Source organism: Lampris incognitus, chromosome 8, assembly GCF_029633865.1.
Source record: "Lampris incognitus isolate fLamInc1 chromosome 8, fLamInc1.hap2, whole genome shotgun sequence".
In the NCBI taxonomy this organism is placed as follows: domain Eukaryota; kingdom Metazoa; phylum Chordata; class Actinopteri; order Lampriformes; family Lampridae; genus Lampris; species Lampris incognitus.
In genome coordinates this window covers 56,043,689-56,068,121 of record NC_079218.1, presented here as the reverse complement: position 1 = coordinate 56,068,121, position 24,433 = coordinate 56,043,689, and the positions used below count along the sequence as shown (strand labels likewise).

The window sequence follows — 24,433 nt, the reverse complement described above, 5'->3', positions numbered from 1 at the left end:
ACATTGAGAAAAGTGAGCGGTGCATTTTTGTCACCATTCGTATGGGAAGAGGAGGAGGAGGTGGAGCCACACAGATGAAGAAGACGAACACGTTGATGTGTCATTTGTCCAAAAAGGACGACGTTATAACGTGTGTAACTGGCATGACTGCAGACAGTCCTGACAGACGAAAGCACGACGGAGCGTTTTTCTTACCCCCCTCCCCCTTTTACCCCTCCCCAATTGTACTTGGCCAATTACCCCACTCTCCACCCCCACCCCCTCTGCTGATCCGGGGAGGGCTGCAGACTACCACATGCCTCCTCCCATACATGTGGAGTCACCAGCCGCTTCTTTTCCCCTGACAGCGAGGAGTTTCACCAGGGGGACGTAGCACGTGGGAGGATCACGCCACCCCCCCCCCCCAGTTCCCCCTCCCCCCACCCGAACAGGCGCCCTGGCCGACCAGAGGAGGCGCTAGTGCAGCGACCAGGACACAGACCCACAATCCGGCTTCCCACCCGCAGACACTGCCGATTGTGTCTGTAGGGACGTCCGAGCAAGCCGGAAGTAACGCGGGGATTCGAACCGGCGATCCCCGTGCTGGTAGGCAACGGAATAGACCGCCGCGCTACCCGGACGCCCATAAAACCTGTTTTCAAAGTCATTGTTGCAACTGTAAAGGCATTATTAAGTACCCATATTGGTACTCAGTACACATAAGTACCCAAATGTGAGTACTTATACTTGGTCTGGAAAAAAGTGGTATCAGTGCATCTCTAACAGCCGCTTTAACACAACACCAAAGCCATCTGAGTTCTAAGGTAGTGGAGGTCTTACCTCGGCGATGCAGACGGGTTCCTGTGGACCACAGCGGATGTAGTAAAACTCTCCAAGCTTCCAGACCTGCAGCGGACCGCCGGGCTGGGATCTGCTGCTCACCAACTTGTAGAAGGCATAGCTGCCTCGCCGCAAGGAGGGAGCACCCAACCACTGAGACAGACCAGGACAAAGAGGTCAGGTTCACAGCACACTGGACACAACACAAACAGGGATGTGGGCGTTTTTTAAAGGTCGAGCAGGGCGTCTGGTAACCGGAGGTTTGCCAGTTCAATCCTTGGCCACTTCTTGCAAAAAAATGTCAAGGTGCCTTTGGGCAAGACACCTAACCCTAACTGACCCCAGTGAGCTGGCCGTTACCTTGAATGGTTGACACTGCCGTCGGTATATGAGTGTGCGCGCGCGTGGGGGAGTATTAGGGCTGGAACCGAATATTTGGCTACCGTTCATTGGGTTGGTTTTGGGATTCTGATATTTTTTTGTTTTTTGGGGGGGGGGGTTGGCTAAATACAGGCTGTCAATAAAGGCGAACTGCAAAAATACATGTTGTTGGGCACATTCTTCCACTGTATTTATACTTTTGCACTGTTAAAATGAGGAGGTACTATATACCGTCTCAGCTCGGGCGCGTGACATCCATTTCACGCACAATAGTGACGTCACGCCTCAGTTCACCTCGGCCGTTAAAGAGGAGACAACATGCAGGAGGAGCTCAGCTGTGCTGCTGTTATTCTAAACACGCAAACCTGTTCTGTTTATTGCAGTTGGTTCAATTGTTTTTCGTTCTTTGATTGGTAAAAAAATATATATTTGTATTTGAGTGATTTGTGATTTCTTTGTGAGAAAAATTGCTGTCCATCTCAGCCGAGAATGAAGGAATGTCTGGCTGACTCCTTCTCAAGTCACCCCCCCCCCGCAGCTCCGAATTGCTCCCCCCCGCAGCTCCGAATACCCCCCCCCCCCGATTATGACCAACAGAGCCCAAACAAGTGGCATTGCGGACAGCAGCAGCCCTGTGAGGCGTCCGTTGATTGTAAAGCGCGTTGAGCGGCTGTTACAGCTAGAGAAGCTCTAATGTCTCCCATTGACCTTTTACTGCCGCTATGTTATACCTCCTGTAAGTATGTTATAGTCCCTGGACTGTAAGTATGTTATAGTCCCTGGACTGTAAGTATGTTATAGTCCCTGGATTTTAAGTATGTTATAGTCGTTATAGTCCCTGGACTGTAAGTATGTTATATTCCCTGGACTGTAAGTGTGTTATAGTCCCTGGACTGTAAGGATGTTATAGTCGTTATATTCCCTGGACTGTAAGTATGTTATATTCCCTGGACTGTAAGTGTGTTATAGTCCCTGTACTGTAAGTATGTTATAGTCCCTGTACTGTAAGTGCGTTATAGTCCCTGGACTGTAAGTATGTTATAGTCCCTGTACTGTAAGTATGTTATAGTCCCTGGACTGTAAGTATGTTATAGTCCCTGTACTGTAAGTATGTTATAGTTCATGGACTGTAAGTATGTTATAGTCCCTGGACTGTAAGTGCGTTATAGTCCCTGGACTGTAAGTATGTTATAGTCCCTGTACTGTAAGTGCGTTATAGTCCCTGGACTGTAAGTATGTTATAGTCCCTGGACTGTAAGTGCGTTATAGTCCCTAGACTGTAAATTCGTTATATTCCCTGGACTGTAAACAGTGCGTTATAGTCCCTGTACTGTAAGTATGTTATAGTCCCTGTACTGTAAGTGCGTTATAGTCCCTGGACTGTAAGTATGTTATAGTCCCTGGACTGTAAGTGCGTTATAGTCCCTAGACTGTAAGTTCGTTATAGTCCCTGGACTGTAAGCAGTGCGTTATAGTCCCTGTACTGTAAGTATGTTATAGTCCCTGGACTGTAAGTATGTTATAGTCCCTGGACTGTAAGTGCGTTATAGTCCCTGGACTGTAAGTATGTTATAGTCCCTGGACTGTAAGTGCGTTATATTCCCTGGACTGTAAGTATGTTATAGTCCCTGTACTGTAAGTATGTTATAGTCCCTGGACTGTAAGTATGTTATAGTCCCTGTACTGTAAGTATGTTATAGTCCCTGGACTGTAAGTGCGTTATATTCCCTGGACTGTAAGTATGTTATAGTCCCTGGACTGTAAACAGTGCGTTATAGTCCCTGGACTGTAAGTATGTTATAGTCCCTGGACTGTAAATAGGGCGTTATAGTCCCTGGACTGTAAACAGTGCGTTATAGTCCCTGGACTGTAAACAGAGCGTTATAGTCCCTGTACTTTAAGTGTGTTATAGTCCCTGTACTGTAAACAGTGCGTTATAGCAGCTCCTGCACACATGTGCAGCGGCCCGACCTTCTCTTTTTGGTCGCTTCATGCGTGTTTTCATTTGTCTGTTCGCGCCAACGTTAAATTTAGTCGCGCAAATCCCACCTACAGCCGCCACGATCTTCTGATTTAGGATCGCAGAGTAACCAGGCCGTTCCGGGCGAATTTCTGCACTCACGCAACACCGGGGGGGGGGGGGGGGGGGCGGGACACCGGGCTCTCCCTGGACCGCTGTCAGCTCCGGCAGGCGTTGGAGGCAGAAGAGACGCAGGAAGCAAAAGCGTGGATACCGGTCCGGCCTACTAGCTAGGCTAGGCTAACGTTGCTCTTCCCTGCTCTCAGCGCCCAGTGACCACCTTTACTCGCACGGCAGTCGTAAAAACACGCACAGGGACACCACGTACTGGCCTTGACAAGTCTACTACTACTACTACTACTACTACTACTACTACTACTACTACTACTACTACTACTACTTCCGGCTGCTCCCGCTGGGGGTCGCCACAGCGGATCATCACACTGGCCTTGAGAAATATGCTGTTGTAGAGGAGCTCAATCAGGAGTATTTATTATTGACACCGTGACTTCTTCCCTAAAATGTATTTGCTATCTTATTAATGTAAGACTTGAAAATGGGAAATGCAAAACACAAGTGCAGAAATGGTAGAGACAAGTTTATTATGCTGTTTATACAGATATGGGTAACACTTTAGTATGGGGAATATATTCTAAGTAAAAAAAAACTTAATTACTAGTGAATTAGTAATGATCAAGATGTCACTTTAGTATGGGGAACATATTCTAAGTAACAAACACTTAATTTAGAGTAATTTAACACTATGAACACTTGTAGTTTTGTGTGTTGTTATGTAAGAACAGACCATATTCATTAAGTGTTAGTAAGGCAGAATAACTCTTCTTGTGGTACTACCACCTTATAAAGGCCATACTAAGCAAAGCATATTGAGATGGTACTACTAATAAGCAATACTTCTGAGGTTATAGAGGGAAAACTCATAGTTAATGGCTTACTGGTTGTATAATAAGGCCATGCAGAATAAGGCATTAATGAGTACGTAATAATGACCAATTAAGGGCCACTATGTTGCTAATTTGCATGCTAATAAGCACCTAATTAATGGTGACTATGTTCCCCATACTAAAGTGTTACCCAGATATGTTCAATATGTTCAATATTCTGTTTACAAGACTTTAACCTAGGGGGCGCTGTGTCTTGAGCTGGTTGGGGGGTAGAGAGAGAAGATGAAGAAAAGGGGAGGAGAGAGATGGAGACGTGATTGAGTGGACTGCTGTCCTGCTGTGTCGGAGCTCGCTAAAAGTTATGAGAAAGACCCAGAATGTGTTTGGACTGATTTTATTCCTTTACACACCCACGTCGCCTACACTAACTTGCTAACATTACTTCCTGCTGTCGCTGCACTGCTGCATTCATGTTCGCGCCGACCCTCGACTAGATTCACACACACCAGAGCTCTCCCTCTCCCTCTCCCTCACCCTCTCCCTCTCCCTTGCCCTCTCCCTCTCCCTCGCTCCACCACTCCCACACGCTACGTCAAAACACTACGCACTCCCTATTCTCCTAATGGAACTACGCTTGCTATGCTGCTCCTGTAACACTAAGGAGACAACTACACAAACCACTGCTACCCAGCATTTTTCTGACAAATGCCAGAGCCATCGCCAACAAAATGAACGAACTGAATCTACGGACCCCTGTGAACATAATCATTAACGGATTGTTGTATTCTGTTAATAGCAGTTTACTCGTCTTGCTACACTCACTTATCCCAGACACAGCCACTGAGCTTTGAGCTTTGAGTGGGGTCAGCCCTCAGCCCTATGCTCCCTCAGCCCTATGCTCCCTCAGCCCTATGTTCCCTCAGCCCTTTTGGTTAACTATCGAATAGGTTAGCTATTGGTTAAGGTTAGGTTAAGGTAAGCATTGGGTTAAGGTTGGGGTTAGGTAGAAGTTGAGGTTTAAGTCCAGTTAAGGTAGGTTAGGTTAAGTTCAGTGAAATAGGGTTGAGGGAACATAGACAGGGTAACATAGAACATCCCCCACTGAGCTAGCAGGCCACACAGCATTTCGCTGGGATAGAAACAAAGACTTCGATAAGAGCAAGGGTGAGGGGGTTATGCATTTATGGACACAGCAACTGGTACACTAATACCACAATAATATAGACCCTGTTCTGATTTGGGAGTACCTGGCTGTTAAATGGAGGCCTATTTACCTTCCATTTGAGCTTGGCATTGTTATAGTCACAGCTGTTTACATTCCATCAGATGCTAATGCTAGCATAGCTTTTAGCCTACTTCCTCAGTGCTATAAAGTCACAACAGAGCACCTATGCCGAAGAAGCCCGTATCATAGCCAGTGATTTTAACCATGAAGATTTAAAGGCAGTTCTCCTGAAATTTCAACAACACATCAAAGTGCCACTCGGCAGAAAATACACTAGACAAGGTTTATTCAAACAGTAAGAACAGTTTTAGGTCAACATCACTACCACACTTAGGCCAGTCAGCTCACATATCCTCAGGAGAAAAGCTCAACCCACCACAAAGACTGTTCAGACATGGCCTGAAGGAGCTTCCTCACAGCTACAAGATTACTTTGAAAGGACTAATTAGGATATTTTTGAGGATCGGGCCTTGGAGGAGTACACATCAACTGTACTCTGCTACACACAGAACTGTGTTATTCATGTCACCGTTGAAAACACACATCCGGATGTACCCCAACCAGAAGCCCTGAATGACAAAGAAGGTTAAAACTCTCAAGGTCTGTAACACCACCTTCAGAGCCCTATACAGCGCTACTGGAGCCAACCTAAAGCGAGGCACCAAGGATGCTAAAGCAGCCTGTGTTGCCATTAAAGCATTGTTTGTTTTCTCAAATTACTAACTAAAATAATTTGTTGGTCCCTATGAGAAGTTGAACATTATTTGACAGTTTATTAAACGCATTGTAATACTGATATTTTTATATTTGCAGCATTCTGTGATGTCAATTCCCGTTTAGTTACTTCTGGTGTGGTCACTTCCTGTTTAGCGTCTCCCTGGTTCTGCAGAGAATGAGACAGACATGCATGTTCCAAAGATCCACTCCCATTAGTTGTAGAGCATTATAGATGCAATGACGTAAGCAGATTTATTTTACATTAGACAAGTTAAAGACTGTGTATTAGTAAGGATTTTGTTGACAATTATGTTTGATTGGTCATTTTGAAAACAGTTTGTTGTGTGTAGCAGTGTGTTTTCATATTTACATCTGTGTACAGAGTATTTTATATTGTTTGGTTTGCAGTTTTCACCAAAATGTCAATGAGGAAGTGTCAGTAAATGAACAGTAAACAGCAACTGCATGACTGTCGAAAGTGATGCCTCACTGGCAGAGGAACTTAATTGTTTCTTTGCTGACTTTGAGATGAAAGCAGCAAAGATAGACGCAACACCTCCACCTGCCTCCAACAGCCGCTTCCTCACTGTGTGAGAGCACGATGTAAGGTGTGTGCTCAGAGCAGTGAACCTGAGGAAAGCTGACGGCCCTGATGGTGTGACAGGACGGGTGCTGAAGGAATGTGCAGACCAGTACTCTGAGGTCTTCACAAAGGTCTTCAACCTGCCCCTGTCTAAATCCATCATCTCACTTTTCCTGAAGTCTGCCACAATCATTCCATTGCCGAGAAAGACTGTCTTCAGAGGCCTCAACAACTCACACCGTTTGTCATGAATTGCTTCAAAAGGCTGGTCCTGCAGCATATCAAAGCCAGCCTCCCACCCACACCAGTTTGCCTACAGAGCAAATAGGTCTACTGAGGATGCCATCGCAACTGCTGTTCACACAGCACTGACCCACTGTTAACAACAGGGGAGCTACGTGAGGATGCTTTTCACTGACTTTAGCTCTGCCTCTAACACCATCATCCCGGGCAGACAGGTCACTAAACTTACCGACTTAGAACTTTCTCAACGCACCTGCCAGTAGATCAAGGACTTTCTGACCAACTGCCCCCAGACTGTTAAACTAGGCCCTCACCTGTCCTCCACCTTTACACTCAGCACTGGCTCCCCACAAGGCCGTGTGTTGAGCCCCTTCCTCTATGCCCGGTACACTCATGACTGCGCCCCCCCCCCCACCCGTCCCACCAACACCATCATCAAGTTCACAGACAACCCGACTGTGGTTGGACTTATCTCAGGGGGAGGCGAGACAGTCTAAAGGGATGACGTCCAAAGACTGACAGAACTCATAATAGACTTCTGGAAGAACGGACCCCAATCCATTATACATCAATGGGGACTGTGTGGAAGGGGTCCCTGTTTTCAGATTCCTGGGTATGCTACGCACATCACTGAAGATCTCTCCTGGCCTACAAACACCACCGCAGTAGTCAAGAAGGCACAGGAGCAACTCCACTTCCTGAGGATACTCAGAAAAACCAACCTGCAGGAGAAGCTGCTGGTATCCTTCTACCGCTGCTCCATTGAGCATGTGCTGGCGCACTGTATCTACGCATGGTATGCCAGCTGCTCAGCAGCGCAAAGGAAGGAAAGCCTTTCAGAGGGTCATCCATACTGCCCAGAAGATCATCAGCTGCTCACTGCCCTCTTTGGAGGACTCATTCAGCTCTCGCTGCCTCAGTAGAGCAGCCAGCACACTGAAAGACCAATCCCACCCTGGATATCATCTGTTTGACCTGCTGCTCTCTGGTAGACACTTCAGGTCCATCAAAGCACGGACAAATAGACTTAAGAACAGCTTCTGACCCAGAGCCGCACGAGAACTGAACACTGCCAAACACTGACACTGACAGTCAGGGACCTGTGTGCCTGTCAGTACTACAATACCTATAGTTACATTTATAGAACATGGCACAGATGTCTGCATTCCAACTGCATCTTTGTATGTGTATATTCCTGAAGGCCCATAGGGCCAAGGGCTATATGGCCACTGCAATTCAGCAAGTGTGCAATATCTCAGCTGCTAATATTTTTTCTTTTCTTTTTTAATGTAATGTTTTATATCTTATTGCTTTGCAGGTTACAGCATAGTTCAGTGAGTTCAATGAGTGTTTCTTTTAACAAAGATCTCTAATTTATATATTTAGCTAGTTTGAGCTCTTTTCTATTTTGAATTGCTGCGTGTTATGTGTGAATGCACCAGCAGGATTGCTTGTACTCTATGCAATTACGATAAAGGAGTTCTGTTCTTTACAGTAAGGATGTTATATTTCCTGTAGACAGTACTATAAGTATGTTGTAGTTCATGTACTGTAAATGTGTTATAGTTCACGTACTGTTGCCATGTTATAGTTCCTGTACAGTACTCTAAGTAAGTTAAAGGTCATGTCCTGTAAATATGTCACAGTTCATGTACTGTATGTTATAGAAGTTGCAGGGAGAACTGGAAGTACCTTGAAATTCATGTACTAGAAGTATGTTAAAATTCATTACTGTAAGTATGTTATAATTTCTGTAGACAGAACTGTAAGTACGTTGAAATTAATTTACTATAAGTATGCTATAGTTCATGTATTGTAAGTATGTTATAGTTTCAGCAGACAAAACTGTATGTTGAAATTATGTACTGTAACTAAGTTAAAGTTCACATACTGTAAGTGTATTGAAATTCGTGTACTGTATGTATGTCATAGTTCATGTACTGTAAGTATGTTAAAATTTCTGTAGACAGAACTGTACGTTGAAATTCATGTACTGCAAGTTAAAGTTCATGTACTGTAGGTATGTTGAGATTCCTGTATTGTAAGTATGTTACACTTTCTGTACACAGAACTCTAACCCAGTCCCAATTCTGCCCCACCTGGACCTACCCCTAGTTTTAGAGCGCCCTCTACTGGGTAGTGTTCCTTCAGAATGGAGCTACAAGGGGTAGGGGGTTTGAAATCGTTACCTAGGAAACGGGACGTCACTCGTTACGTCATCGCCATCATAGTTAGGCCTGCTGCTCAGAATTGTATTAGCTGCCTGGTTTGCTCAGGACATGGTTATAACACTCAGTACTACACATTCTATATTAAAGCCTGCTGCTTGCAACCAGGGACAAATCTGACCACGTTTGCAGGACAGAACAAGACAGATGAACCAGTCAGTATACAGAAGCATGTTATAGTTCATTAGCTGTATGTATGTTATAGTTTCTGTAGGCACAACTATTCTGTAGCCAAGTGTTTTCTTTTGTGTTGGTGTTTCAATGTGAACGGTGAACATTTTGAAAAGGATCTGAAAACACTACTGCAGATGGAAAACTCTCAGCCCATTTATGACGTTAAGATGTCGTTTTCAAATGTGGGCAGATTAGTGTGGACGTAGTGTAAAAGTGAAAGGAGCTGAAGGTTCTGTTCCCTGTATAGGTCAGTGTATGTGTAGGTCAGTGTATGTGTAGGTCAGTATATGTGTAGGTCAGTATATGTGTAGGTCAGTGTATGTGTAGGTCAGTATATGTGGAGGTCAGTGTATGTGTAGGTCAGTGTATGTGTAGGTCAGTGTATGTGTAGGTCAGTATATGTGTAGGTCAGTGTATGTGTAGGTCAGTGTTTGTGTAGGTCAGTGTATGTGTAGGTCAGTATATGTGTAGGTCAGTATATGTGTAGGTCAGTGTATGTGTAGGTCAGTATTTATGTAGGTCAGTGTATGTGTAGGTCAGTATATGTGTAGGTCAGTGTATGTGTAGGTCAGTGTATGTGTAGGTCAGTGTATGTGTAGGTCAGTATATGTGTAGGTCAGTATATGTGTAGGTCAGTATATGTGTAGGTCAGTATTTATGTAGGTCAGTGTATGTGTAGGTCAGTATATGTGTAGGTCAGTATATGTGTAGGTCAGTGTATGTGTAGGTCAGTATATGTGTAGGTCAGTATATGTGTAGGTCAGTGTATGTGTAGGTCAGTGTATGTGTAGGTCAGTATATGTGTAGGTCAGTATATGTGTAGGTCAGTATTTGTGTAGGTCAGTGTATGTGTAGCTCAGTGTATGTGTAGGTCAGTATATGTGTAGGTCAGTGTATGTGTAGGTCAGTGTATGTGTAGGTCAGTATTTGTGTAGGTCAGTATATGTGTAGGTCAGTGTATGTGTAGGTCAGTATATGTGTAGGTCAGTGTATATGTAGGTCAGTATATGTGTAGGTCAGTATTTATGTAGGTCAGTTATGTGTACGTCAGTGTATGTGTAGGTCAGTATATGTGTAGGTCAGTATTTGTGTAGGTCAGTATATGTGTAGGTCAGTGTATGTGTAGGTCAGTATTTGTGTAGGTCAGTATTTGGGGAAGTTCAGTGCTGCCCAGGGAAAAGGGCTGCGGCCTCCATTTTGAAAAAGGGAACATCTGCATATTGTAAATGCGGTGATTTATTTCGGTGGAGCTTTGAGGGTTTCGGGTGTTGCGACGCTACATAGAGGGAAACATCCCCGGCACTACTGCCATGTTATGAACTAGTAGAACAAAGTCACTGTCTTGTTTAAAAGCAGGCACACACCTAGCAGCAGCAAGCTAGCTTGTACAAGCTAAGAAGCTTTACACAAAGGCTGACGAGCACGTTGGTTTCCAACACAATGAGACCATTTCCTGCTGAGGTGAAACTGACTTTTTCTTATAGTCTGCATTTCTTTTTTTTTTTATCCTTCAACGAGGGTACTGTCAGTAAATTCAGCATCATCTCATTTTAAACCCCGTTAAGAGAGCGAGACCAGTCACACCCTCAACCTGACAAACCCCTCCGACCATCCTGACGTGAAGCACTTTTCTCCGGTTCAACGTCACTGATGCAGCCCATTGTGGTGTTGTTTTGCAGAGGACGTGTTAAAAATTAACCCCTGGCCACATCCAGAATGGCAGAAGCATATCTCAAACCACCACCATTAATACTAGACTTGCAGGCAGGTATTAACGGGGGTCCAAGTCCCCTGTGCGAGTGGGGCCTGCAGGCCCACGGGCCCGCTGCACCCTGCAGGCAACACGCAGGGGTTAAAGGTGGTGAGGAGCGAGGTTACGCAGCTGCACTACGCCTGGCACCTAGCCTTTGTATTGGCACGAGCAGAGGCTGAGAGTGCGACAAAGCGTCACACAGGATATGACTCGTACAGGTTTCAGTAGTAAGGTCACTAGGTTTCATGAATTGTCAGGTGTTTGAAGGTAAAGCTGCCGTTGCATTTTTTTTTTGTTGTTGCTGTAATTCTTCTAATCTAGCAAAAATGTATAAATGGCAAATGAAGTACTGGAAATGCTTCGACAGCTAAAATCAAATGTTTAGTGTAGCTCGGCAAGTTAATGTTATGTACACCGAACAAAAGGGATTTGAACTAAAATGTAATTGTTAATTTCTGGAAATAATGTTTAGTGGTTGTGCTGTGTTCATGTGGTTTAATTTTGTTATAAAAGGTAAATTGGATTAGTGGAATTTATACATATATATATACGTATATGTATGGTTAACTTTAGACAAAGCAGTGGTGTCATTAAAAAAGATTTTCTCGGCTGGCCAAGCATGTGTAGCCTTCAGCTGAGCGACATCTTTAGAAAATTACTTTAAGATTTTAAAGTCACTGCCATATATTCAATAAATGATATTGACCTTTACTTACAGAAAATGGAAAAATATATTGAGGTGCCATTAACAAGATCAAAATGTCTTCTCTCTCTCTCGCTCTCTCTCTCTCTCTCTCTCTCTCTCTCTCTCTCTCTCTCTCTCTCTCTCTCTCTCTCTCTCTCTCTCTCTCTCTCTCTCTCTCTCTCTCTCTCTCTCTCTCTCTATGTACACACAACAGACCTAAAACGTGATCTCAGGATGTTGGACGCTGAAATAATTTGTATTTACAGAAACGTGGTTACAAGACAATGCACCACATGTTAATATTGCAGTCCCAGGGTGGACATTTCGTTAGATAGTCACGTCTCCATCAGACGACAACAGGACAATCTTCTGCAGAACATTACAGAAAGAACAACATGGCGGTGCTGGCTTCTATCACAGAAACCACAGCATTCGTAACACTCTAGGTGTACCATGCACTGACTTGGAAGCCATGGTTCATGTTCAGCATATGAACCACAATTACATAGTGCTGTATAGACCGCCACCACACAAATGTGGCCTATTAAAAAAAACCCTAATGACTGTAGTTTGTCATTTTAATCAACATTCAGGAGGCAAAATAATAATGGGTGATTTTAATGACAAGGCACTTTGTTTCGAAATCAATAGAAAACGTCATGCAACAACAAGGTTGCATAAACTGTAACCACGCCAACGGAAAATAGGCCAGTAATTGATCACATTTACATAAACGACATTGATCCAAAGTTGTCCATGTGCAGACGAAACGCCTTCTAGTGTCCGTTTGGCACCAAATTCTGCACAGCGCCTCAGTGAGACGACAAACTACTGAGCTGAGTTTCATGTTAATATGACTGATTGTTGTCGAGATATGCAACACTTCCTGTTTTGATTGCAACCTAGAGGAAGTTGCTCCTTTATAACTTTTGCATTTTTTTTTGGATTATCCAAATTCTTTCAATAACCTTTGATCATGACATATACGGATATCACGGATATATACCAAGTCTAGTTGCACTCGATTCAATTCCTTTGAGTACTTTGATCACGAGGGTCCTTGGATTCTAGGCGCAACGTTTCGTGCAGAGCACACTCACAGCCTAGGAGGAGTTTGAAAAGGAAGGTTTCGCATATCTCGCAATGTTGAAAAAATAAAATAAGGGCGTACATGGGCACCACATCTCGAGATTCAGCTCAATTCAGGGGACGTGTGACTACAAACTGAGACAAGTTCGACAAAGAAGGTTTCGCTGCGAAAAGGCGCCACCTCGTGGCCAATTGGCGCCAAATTTTTCACAGAGCTTTAGCGAGACACGAGAAACTACTGAGCCGAATTTCATGTTAATAGGACTGATTGTTACTGAGATATGCAACGCTTCCCGTTTTGACTGCAACCTGGGGGAATTTGGTCCTCTATAACGTTCGCATTGTCGGATTGTCCACATTCTTTCAATAACAATTGATCATGAGGGTCCTTGGATTCTAGGCAACAATGTTCATGCAGCTTGTACTTACAGCATCGGAGGAGTTCGAAAAAGGTTTTGCATCTTTCACATTTTTGCAAAAAATAAATAAATATACATATAGGGGTAAATGGGCGTGGCCCATATCTTGAGATTCAGGTCAATTCAGGGAAGGCGTACGTACATTTTCTAGTACTTAAAGTCGCTTTGAGTACTAGAACAGCGCTATATAAGATTTATTTATTATTATTATTATTATTATTACAAGCAAACTAAGACTAGTTTGACAAAGAAGGGTTTGCATATTTTGCAACGTTGTGAAAAAGTGCCACCCAGTGGTCGATTGGGGCCAATTTTTATATATAGCCGTAAATGGGCGTGGATGCGGTTCAATTCAGGGAACGCGTGCCTCTAAGGTTTTTGAATGCGCAATGTACAATGTGTCAGTTACCGGACTTAACGCAGCTACCTCGATTATAGCGCCACCTGATGGTGTAAATGTGCCATATTTGGTGTTTGACGTGTGCACCATTCTATGCCTCCTCTGAAAACTTCACATACATAACTTTTACGCTGTATGCTGCAGTAACACATTTACTGGTGGAAGAATAACAACATAATGAATAATTAATTAACTGACTAATAAATAATAATAATATGATAATAATAATCATAATGTGAGCGACTACCACAAGCTTCCCAGCACCGCTGGCCCTGGGAGTCCCGGGCTCTGCATGGCGGGGCCAGCCCCCCGGGCTTGGACCCGGGTGAGGGCTGAGAAGAGCTGCTGTATTTGGAAAGAAGAGCAAAACAGTGAGGAACGACTGATGATCTGAAGTGTTCCTGGGAAAGCGAGTCTCATCCATTCGATGCACGGACACCCTCCCCTCGGGGGAACGCGGGGCAGGATTCACCCACACGAGCACCGACGAAACAGTCTACGGACATCAAACCAGGTTTTGCTAGGAAACCTCCGGGTTTCCGAGTGCCAGGCCTGTGGCCTGTCTAGTTTCCAGACAACCCGGGCCTGGTCCCGTCCTAACAAACTGCCAGTTCACTTCGCCAGCTCGACGAGAGCGACTGGACAGGAGAGGAATGCTGGGAGAGGAGCGCGAGCACCTGTAGCGACTCCCCCAAACACGGAGGGCGACGTTTTTAAAGAGCACGTGAGTATAAAACCACGACAGAAAGCGACGCGAGGTGTCAGGAAGCCTTCCAAACCACTCGGACGAGACAACGGGACAGGACTTGAACGGGGCAGCACTTGAACGGGGCAGGACTTGAACGGGACAGGACTTGAACGGGACAGGACTTGAACGGGGCAGCACTTGAACGGGGCAGCACTTGAACGGGACAGGACTTGAACGGGACAGGACTTGAACGGGACAGGACTTGAACGGGGCAGGACTTGAACGGGACAGGACTTGAACGGGGCAGGACTTGAACAGGCCTCCCAGCCTCTCCCAGCGTCCGTCCTGCGGGTTGGTACTGCACACTATCACACACATAACGTCTGGGTGAAACAACTAGAAATGAATAGAAGCAACCCAGCACGTATCAAAAACCCAGAGCTGAAAAGAAGCGAGGACCGAGTCCCACAGGCTTGGACCTGCAGTCACGTGACAGCCGTGATCCACATCCACTGAGCGCCAGGTTTGCTGCCCTCCTCCTCCCTCATCGTTCACGTCCCTCGTCACACAGGCCGGTGTGATGAGTGGCTGATTTCCACAGGTCTATCGACCCTCTTTCAGAGGCCGTCACCGGCAGACTCACCCCCCAGCACAGAGTAAGCGGCACAGACGACCCGGTTTGTGCCGGTCTCACAGGTCTCTCCAAGAGCCGGCTCATTCAGGTTACTGCGCGGCGATACGGGACGTGTGGTCATCGTGATGGTCATGAGGGGCCTTACACGGTAGCACTGTACATCACCACATCCGCTCACGCGCGTTTCAGAACCCGGCTGAGGCTCGCCAGCCCACGTGTCTGGCCATGTTGAAGTATGGTATCGAACCCGCGCTCGTTTTCCAATATTTCAACTGATTTTGTAGATTCTCATCATCATTCATTTAGACAACAAAGTTGTGTATCGTGACATGAAAATATCCCAAATGCACCCCGGTACCCGGTACCCCCCCCCCCCCCGAGGCGCGGAGCGGGTGCTGGGGTGTGAGACGGATGATGTCGGTGCGCACGTGCGAGCGGGAGCGCCGCCCTCTGATGGAAATCAGGTGGAGGGTCTTTACACCTTCAGGAGCTAATGGCTGACAGACCACATCACCCTTATCAGCGGTGCCGCCGCCGCCGCAGGTTTGATCCTCACCACATCTGTTTCTACTGGAACACGACTTGTAAATCAACGTCACAGGTCCGAGTTAAGAGTCTGTGGTGCCGTTTCATGGAGGTGGGACGTCCGACAGCTCCCTGCCGGCGGGGTGTGATGACCCGGGATGTACGTTAACCCCGCCCCCTCCGGAGCACGGCGGGGAAGGAGTCTCCCCGTTACTCGTGACCTTTTGAAGCCGGAGGCGGGTCTGACTCCCAGTGAAATGGGGCGGTGCATGGATGGAGCAGCTCCGCTGCTGATGCTGACGGGACTCCGCAGACAGAGTTGATGTCCCCTGAGAATTAGCCCCGGTCACGAGGGAGGGGTACTGCCAGTGACCTCAGGTGCGTCTCTTGTAATGTCGGTTTTGCTCAGTTAATAGCGTGTAAATGCTCCATAGTGGGGGGGGGTTATATTTTATTGTCTTTATCAAGTTTATCTTATTGTGTTTCTTATTGTGTGATTTTACAGACTTTATTCCACACTATCTCCCTGCGGCGTTGTTATTTATTGTTTGTGTTATTTGTTTGTTTGCATCTTACTGTGTTTTGTGTTCACGAGCTTCTCCAAACAAACTGCCCCGAGCGGGGTTAACGACGTTGTTTGTGTTGTATCGTAAATTAAAGTCCTCGTGTAGTTTCCGCAATGACATCACGCTTGTTAGAGGAACATATTCTGATTCAAGCCTTGCAGACATTAAAAAACATTTTAAAAAACAGTCAGCAAACATTAAACAGTCTGCAACATTAAACAGTCTGCAACACTAAACAGTCTGCAAACACTAAACAGTCTGCAACATTAAACAGTCTGCAACACTAAACAGTCTGTAACATTAAACAGTCTGCAAACATTAAACAGTCCGCAAACATTAAACAGTCTGCAACATTAAACAGTCTGCAAACATTAAACAGTCTGCAACATTAAACAGTCTGCAACACTAAACAGTCTGCAACACTAAACAGTCTTCCACATTAAACAGTCTGCAAACACTAAACAGTCTTCCACATTAAACAGTCTGCAAACACTAAACAGTCTTCCACATTAAACAGTCTGCAACATTAAACAGTCTGCAAACACTAAACAGTCAGCAAACATTAAACAGTCTTCCACGTTAAACAGTCTGCAAACACTAAACTGTCTGCAACACTAAACAGTCTGCAACATTAAACAGTCTGCAAACACTAAACTGTCTGCAACACTAAACAGTCTGCAACATTAAAAAACAGTCAGCAAACACTAAACAGTCTGCAACACTAAACAGTCTGCAAACACTAAACAGTCTGCAACACTAAACAGTCTGCAACACTAAACAGTCTGCAAAATTAAACAGTCTGCAAAGATTAAACAGTTTGTAACATTAAACAGTCTGCAACATTAAACAGTCTGCAAACACTAAACAGTCTGCAACATTAAACAGTCTGCAACACTAAACAGTCTGTAACACTAAACAGTCTGCAAAGATTATAGTCTGTAACACTAAACAGTCTGCAACATTAAACAGTCTGCACCATTAAACAGTCTGCAGCACTAAACAGTCTGCAACATTAAACAGTCTGCAAAGATTAAACAGTCTGTAACATTAAACAGTCTGCAACACTAAACAGTCTGCAACATTAAACAGTCTGCAAACACTAAACAGTCTGCAACATTAAACAGTCTGCAACATTAAACGGTCTGTAAACACTAAACAGTCTGCAACATAAAACAGTCTGCAACACTAAACAGTCTGCAACACTAAACAGTCTGCAAAGATTAAACAGTCTGCCACACTAAACAGTCTGCAAACACTAAACAGTCTGTAACACTAAACAGTCTGCAACACTAAACAGTCTGCAACATTAAACAGTGCAAACACTAAACAGTCTGCAAAATTAAACAGTCTGCAAAGATTAAACAGTCTGTAACACTAAACAGTCTGCAAAGATGAAACAGTCTGTAACACTAAACAGTCTGCAAAGATTAAACAGTCTGTAAAACTAAACAGTCTGCAACATTAAACAGTCTGTAACAGTAAACAGTCTGCAAAGATTAAACAGTCTGCAAGATTAAAAAACAGCCCGACAGCTTGACAGACTGCCTCAGCAGCGTGCCTCCTGTGTTATCACACAATACCAACAGCACAACGAGCACGACACCTCACCCGACAACACTCTGCCCACAGCCTCCCAACCAAAACGCCGTCCTTCAATCAGTGCTTCCCTTTACGCAGTACCCACAAGTGGTATTTGGTGACCAGACGTCCATTATCTCACAGCCAATGAATGAACAAATCAATAAAAATCACAGTTTCCAGAACGCCAGCTGCCCTGACGTCAGGAGGGGGCGCCCTGTTTTGGCAGCGTCCTGTGCACGAGCAGCATCACCTCCCAACGCCACCACGTCTCTCGGCCTGCAGCTCCGCCAGCCACCACAGCCCCGCTTCATGACTGGCGGCCGGGGGGGGGGGCTGTGGGGCTGCTGCGACCCCAGACACGCCTCCAGCAGCGGCATCAAGACCCGCTATCGAACCTTGTTACGGGCCGAGTCTCATCACCGCCGCTGGGCCCGTGAAGCTGATCCAAGACGCGTGTTGCATGTAAGGACGTAGTTATGGCTGCCAAACACGTCATTCACCCCACAGAGTGGTGTCATACCTCAGCCTCCTCCGACATGCTCCACAGGAGCTCCACAGGAGCTCCGCAGGAGCTCCGCAGGAGCAGGGCCTTGTGGGAAAACCTGACTTGACGACCTTTGGAGCCACGGCCTTTCACAACCGCCTTCTTATCGCTTCTGAAATCCAGCAGAAGGGAAACCACGGCGCTTCTGTTCTGAACTGGCCCCCATGTAGTAGTTTCACGATCTATTTTGGGTCCCCAGCAGCTTCAGAAACCCGGCCAGTATCAGTCTGCTGCACCACGACCCGCGCCACACGCGGCACAGCTCCCGAGCTCCACGCCGGGCCGCACATCCCTTTTATTCAAAGGCTCTTGAAAAATAAAACACAAAACCACTGAGCAGAAAGCCCCGCTAGAGATGAATCTGACCGAAGCTACCGCCGCTGGCACAGCAGAGGTCAACAGGCCGTCAGCAGGCCACCAGCAGGCCGTCAACAGGCCACCAGCAGGCCGTCAGCAGGCCACCAGCAGGCCACCAGCAGGCCGTCAACAGGCCGTCAGCAGGCCGTCAACAGGCCACCAGCAGGCCGTCAGCAGGCCACCAGCAGGCCGTCAACAGGCCGTCAGCAGGCCGTCAGCAGGCCACCAGCAGGCCGTCAGCAGGCCACCAGCAGGCTGTCAACAGGCCGTCAGCAGGCCACCAGCAGGCCGTCAACAGGCTGTCAGCAGGCCACCAGCAGGCCGTCAGCAGGCCACCAGCAGGCTGTCAACAGGCCGTCAGCAGGCCGTCAGCAGGCCACCAGCAGGCTGTCAACAGGCCGTCAACAGGCTGTCAGCAGGCCACCAGCAGGCCGTCAGCAGGCCACCAGCAGGCTGTCAACAGGCCGTCAGCAGGCCGTCAGCAGGCCACCAGCAGGCTGTCAACAGGCCACCAGCAGGCTGTCAACAGGCCGTCAACAGGCCGTCAGCAGGCCACCAGCAGGCCGTCAACAGGCCACCAGCAGGCCACCAGCAGGTCATCAACAGGCCACCAGCAGGCCGTCAACAGGCCACCAGCAGGCTGTCAACAGGCCATCAGCAGGCCACCAGCAGGCTGTCAACAGGCCACCAGCAGGCTGTCAACAGGCCATCAGCAGGCCACCAGCAGGCCGTCAACAGGCCACCAGCAGGCCGTCAACAGGCCACCAGCAGGTTGTCAACAGGCCACCAGCAGGCCACCAGCAGGCTGTCAACAGGCCACCAGCAGGCCGTAAACAGGCCACCAGCAGGCTGTCAACAGGCCACCAGCAGGCTGTCAACAGGCCACCAGCAGGCTGTCAACAGGCCATCAGCAGGCCACCAGCAGGCCGTCAACAGGCTGCTCTTCACTTACTCACCACAATGCAACCCAGCTAAAAGCATTCTACACGCACATATGCAAATATTTATAGAAATGCGTGGCGACCTATTTTAGAATATCGTCAGCAGCGTCTCCCAGTAATAATAATAAGGAGATTCCAGAATAACTGTTCATGTGATCCATCGTCTCTCTATATTTAGTCGGGGCATTTCTAAAATTCACCAGCTCCTCATTCAGCCCCCTCCCCGCCATGTCTCTGCAGCCTAAATGTGGAAAATTCTCAAATTCTCACTCTCATCCACCCCCTCCCCCATCCACCCATCTTCACCCCCCCACATACACCATCATCTACCCCCATGCACCCCAACCCCCCCTTCCTGCTGCTGCAGAGACGTGCACACGTCAGAGCAACTGCGCCAGCTAGTGGCGAAACGGGGGAAGGACCACATTTAAACATACGGCAGAGCTCTCTCTCTCTCTCTCTCTCTCTCTCTCTCTCTCTCTCTCTCTCTCTCTCTCTCTCTCTCTCTATGTGAATATAGAATTTAAGATGGAAACCCTAATCTGCACCCAGCCTACGTCAGTTCTCGTGATGTTTGCTGGAAAAAAAAACGCAATAGAAGCTGAAGACTTTGACACTGTCAGCAGGGGGAGAATGGAAGAAGAAAAGAGCAACGTAGAAGGGAGAAAAAAATTGTCTCTTAAAATGAGACAAAATAAATGTATTCATAAATCGATATTGACCTTGGGTACGAGCCTTTTCGTATTTAAATCCATTCCGCTGGCCCGGGGAGGGGGGGGGGAGGGGGGAGGAGGGGGGGGCTCACCTCTAAAATGTACAATATGTTATTCGGAGGTTTGTGTTGTTCCAACCGCGACTTTGTAACAGCAAAACCGTGACACCGGACCGGTGAAATCCGCCAAACGGCACGGGCCAGCCGCCCCGCTGCGTGCGCGAGGCGGGGGCACGCGATTTCGACAAATGTGGCCGTAATATCGCCGCGTCCTCCGCGAGCAATATTTGGTTTGTGTTGATTCAGACGCAGCCTCCCTTCCTCCCCATATCGCACATCCCCCACGTAAAACGGCGGCCAAGATGTCGGAGGCTGGACGGCGATGTCAATATAGGCTGCACGTTATGGCCCCACAATATAATATAATATCACATCATATCACATCATATAATATAATATCGCTGCTGCGGCGGCCGCGGCGGCGGCTCGAGCCGAGGAGCCCGTGCCCCGCTCCGGATCACCAGCCTGCCCCCCGCCGGATCCGGCTCCCCCCCGTCCGCTGCCCATTCAAAATGACGCCTTCGACTTGCTGCGGCATTTACACGCTTTCGGTCAGCGTGCGTGAGAAAAGTTCGCTGGTTCGATGCCGGCAAACGGGCAGAATAAATTGTATTCGGTGGGGAAGCGTGGGGTGGGGGTTGGTAAGCAAGGCCAGTCTGGGTCTGTCGACACGACACACAAAGAAATTAATCATTAACGGCGCGAGCAGCAAATTAGCCAGAAAGCTCGGACGCGAGCTGCAAAACCAGGGATGTGGAAACGAAGGTGGCGAACAATGCCAGGAGTGGGAAGGTGTGTGTGTGTGTGTGTGTCTGTGTCTGTGTGTGTGTGTGCGCCCGCCCGCCCGGTGCCTGCCTGCCTGCCTGCCTGCCAGCCAGCCAGCCAGCCAGCCAGCCGCCCGCCCGGTGCCTCGCCGGGGAAAAGTTGAGGCTGCCTCAGAGAAAGTTGCCGCCGCGGCCAGCAGCGACTCGGCGGCGCGGCGCGGCGCGGCGGGAGGCGATCGCAGCTCCGCGAGCCAAATAAAAGAGACCCGCGCCGCGCCGCTCCGGCTCGAGCACACGGCGCTACGCGGACGTGTGCGTGCCCTCGGACAGCAACAGGTCCGCGAGGCGCTCGCCCCGATGCGCCCCGCGGACCTGAAGAGACAGAAACCCGAAAGGAGAGTAGCGGCGATTAAAAGGAGAATAAGGCGGCGAGCCGGAGTGGCTTTACCTGTACTGCATTCTGCTCCATGGCAATCCTGCATTCCCTCTCTCCCCCTCCGCCAGCCCCGATCAGGTTACACAGCCGGGACACACCGGCACGCAAACAAATGCACACCAGAAGAAAAGCTTTCTTTTGGGGAAAATAGGACAGGATCTAGGTGTGGCCAAAGTTTGCCAGAGAGAATAACTTATTGTTAATATTAAAACAACCATTTTTTTTTTTAATTTTCGACACCTCTCTCCTCCCCACCCCCCCTCCCTAAAATCACGTATTTATTTCATGGGTGCACGCTCGCTCGATTCCCTCGTTATGCGAGCCGGCGACACGTGAAGGAAACTGCTTTTTTGGGGCTTTGTGACATTAAAATCGCCGAAGCCATCCGGGCTGCGCTCACGGAGCATGCGTGGCTCGCAACGCGTGGCGTTGATTTCCACTGATCGCCAAATCCTCCTCCGCAGCCCCTATCAGCCGCCTGTGCGTGGCACACATATGGGGGGTACGCTATAGCCCCCCCAGACCCCGGGGCTGCTACGGATGTCTTCAGTGACGTGTCCCGGACTCGCCTTTCGCCGCACGGTGGCCAAGTTTGGACGGTATTTGCAAGCCGCGTCCTCATTCATACAGCAGCCGTCTGACTTGGTGGCGAGCCCGCAGGACCCATGTTGCAGAGGGGGGGAGACGTGTTGCAGCTTGTGCTAACTTAGTCTGCATCACACCAAGTACACACTCAGCCCTCCGACGGCCTGGAAGAGCAGCAGAAACACCTCAGCATTACATACACACACACACACACACACACACACACACACACACACACACACACACACACACACACACACATACACACATACAGGGCTGACGGGCACGTTATATACACGGTATTGTTTTGCAGTACCCCGTAACAGGGAAGCAATACTGACATCACAGACACACGTCCTCGTTAAATGACGCCCCTCGACGGCCCGGTGACGTGTTTGTGTAAAGAACATTTTAGAGGAAACATGACAGCCAGTGTACTTTTGATTTGATAACCTGCAGTATCAAGTTGACTCCGCTAGGGGGCAGCTGCCGTGCTTGCCGTGGTTCGCTCAGCATTGTGGAACCTCCAAGAGGCTGGTTTACCAGCAGGCCTTAAACAACAACAACAACAAAAACAACAACAACAACAATAAAAATAATAACGATAATAATAATGGTAACAATAATAATAATAGTGATAACAACAATAATGATAATAATAACAATAATAATGTGGCAGGAATGAGGAAAAACACAGGAGACCAGGGCGAGTTTGATGTTTATTCCTCAACTCCAAAAACCAACTGCAGCAGGAACAACCCTGCACCAGCCAGTGGCGTAACTAGGAATATTTTTTTTAGGTGGGCCTGAGTGAAAATGGGTGGGCCAAAATTTTCCAGCAATAATCCTTCAAACAAGACGCAAATTCGAACACATTACAGCAGTAAACACACAACACAGGTTTTTAGTACGTGACCAAGAAACATACTAAAACTTTAATAAAAGCCCACTTAAACAAATACCACCCCAGTCATTCTCGCCAGGCTCTGCACAACCATTTAAACATCACTGAGGAAAACAGCCCGACTCGGTCTAAAAGATCATGACACAACATGTAAGCTATAGGCCTATAGTACACGTTTTACAGCACAATGTGTAGACGCCGAGGGCGAGCGTTGAAGATCGAGATTATTTCATCATAGTCCAAAGAGTCAGTAAGTTCCCTTTCAAAGGACAACAGGGATAGATTGTTGAGGCATGCAGGTAGCATGGAAGATCTTAGACATGTTTTGATACGGCCTGTAGTGGAGAAGAGTCTTTCAACAGTACATGAAGTCAGGGGAATGGGGATCATTGCCCTTAACAGTCTGTTCATGTTTGGGAAAACGTCAGAGTTGCAGCTGTCCAGCACTTCAATGAGGGATGGGTAACACTGACCCCTCTCCACTTTACGACGCAGTGCCTGAATGAAAACGGTCCATTCCGAACCCTCAAATTTACCAAGTGCAATACAATGGGGGGGGGGGGGGTTTGCTAGCCTGATGTTTCGAGCATGCCTGGCAGAGGTGCTTCCAATCTACAAACCCGCTTCGAAAAACCGTGTTTTCCATATGCGGCTCGGGGAAATGCCTACACATTTTACAGAAAACAGCGTTCCTTGCTGAGCTGTATTCAAGCCACTTAAATTCTTCATACCACTTATGGGAAAAAACGTAATTTTCCTGAAATGTTGGTTGCGGGGAACACTAATTTAGGCTGCGAGGGTGGCTCATCCACAGCAGACACATCTGACGGTGGCATGGTCAAGGGAATCGTCTCACCGTCGTCAGAGGGGGGAGGAGAAGCTGCCTGCAACGGAGAAGCTGTAGCCTCCTCTGTCGTTCTCTCCGGCGGTATCTCACTCTCATTGGGCGGCTCAGTCGGTGCTGGAGCAGGTGTGCTTTCCTCCTCCTCCATCCGTGGCTTTTTAAAAAAGCGGAAGATTGAACTTTGTTTCGCCATTCCATAAGTTATGGCTAACTGTTGGCTATTGGCTAGTTAGCAGCAGTGAAAATTACAGAGCGTGATGGTATGCGCGCTCAGATTTTGCAGTTCTACGTACGTAAAAGGGGCCGGCCTACGTGCTTGTAAGCCAGCGTGATTGGGTGGGCCTGGGCTTGAAATGGGTGGGCCTGTGACAGGCCAGGCCCACCCGTGGTTACGCCCCTGGCACCGGCGAGTCCGGGAACGTAAACCACGCCCCCAGCTCACAGTCCTGCTGGGTGAGAGGCATAGCCCCTAGTGTCCGCCACACACACACCCCCCCCCCGAACACCCAGAAGGGACTCCTGGAAAGAAAATCAGTTTCTCACTGGAGGCTTAAGCAGCCTGCCATAACGGCTGCGCCGTCCCTCAGCCGAAACAGTAGGTGAAACACAGTCCAAAGCCGGCTGAGAAGCAGAACGCTGAACCCGTGAAGA

The 24,433-nt window shown here is 47.7% G+C and overlaps 1 protein-coding gene across 1 annotated transcript in view; it reads right to left on the bottom strand.

The window, feature by feature from the left end:
- zgc:77151 (uncharacterized protein LOC337153 homolog) overlaps window positions 1-21,487 on the bottom strand; it is a 46,565-nt gene extending 25,078 nt beyond the window's left edge. Inside the window, exons 1-2 of the mRNA XM_056284361.1 lie at window positions 21,462-21,487; window positions 820-972 (exon numbers count right to left, since the gene is read on the bottom strand). Coding sequence (XP_056140336.1) covers window positions 820-972; window positions 21,462-21,482 — 174 coding nt within the window. The 5' untranslated portion in view covers window positions 21,483-21,487. The remainder of the gene's footprint in view (window positions 1-819; window positions 973-21,461) is intronic.
- Between the last annotated feature and the right edge of the window lie 2,946 nt (window positions 21,488-24,433).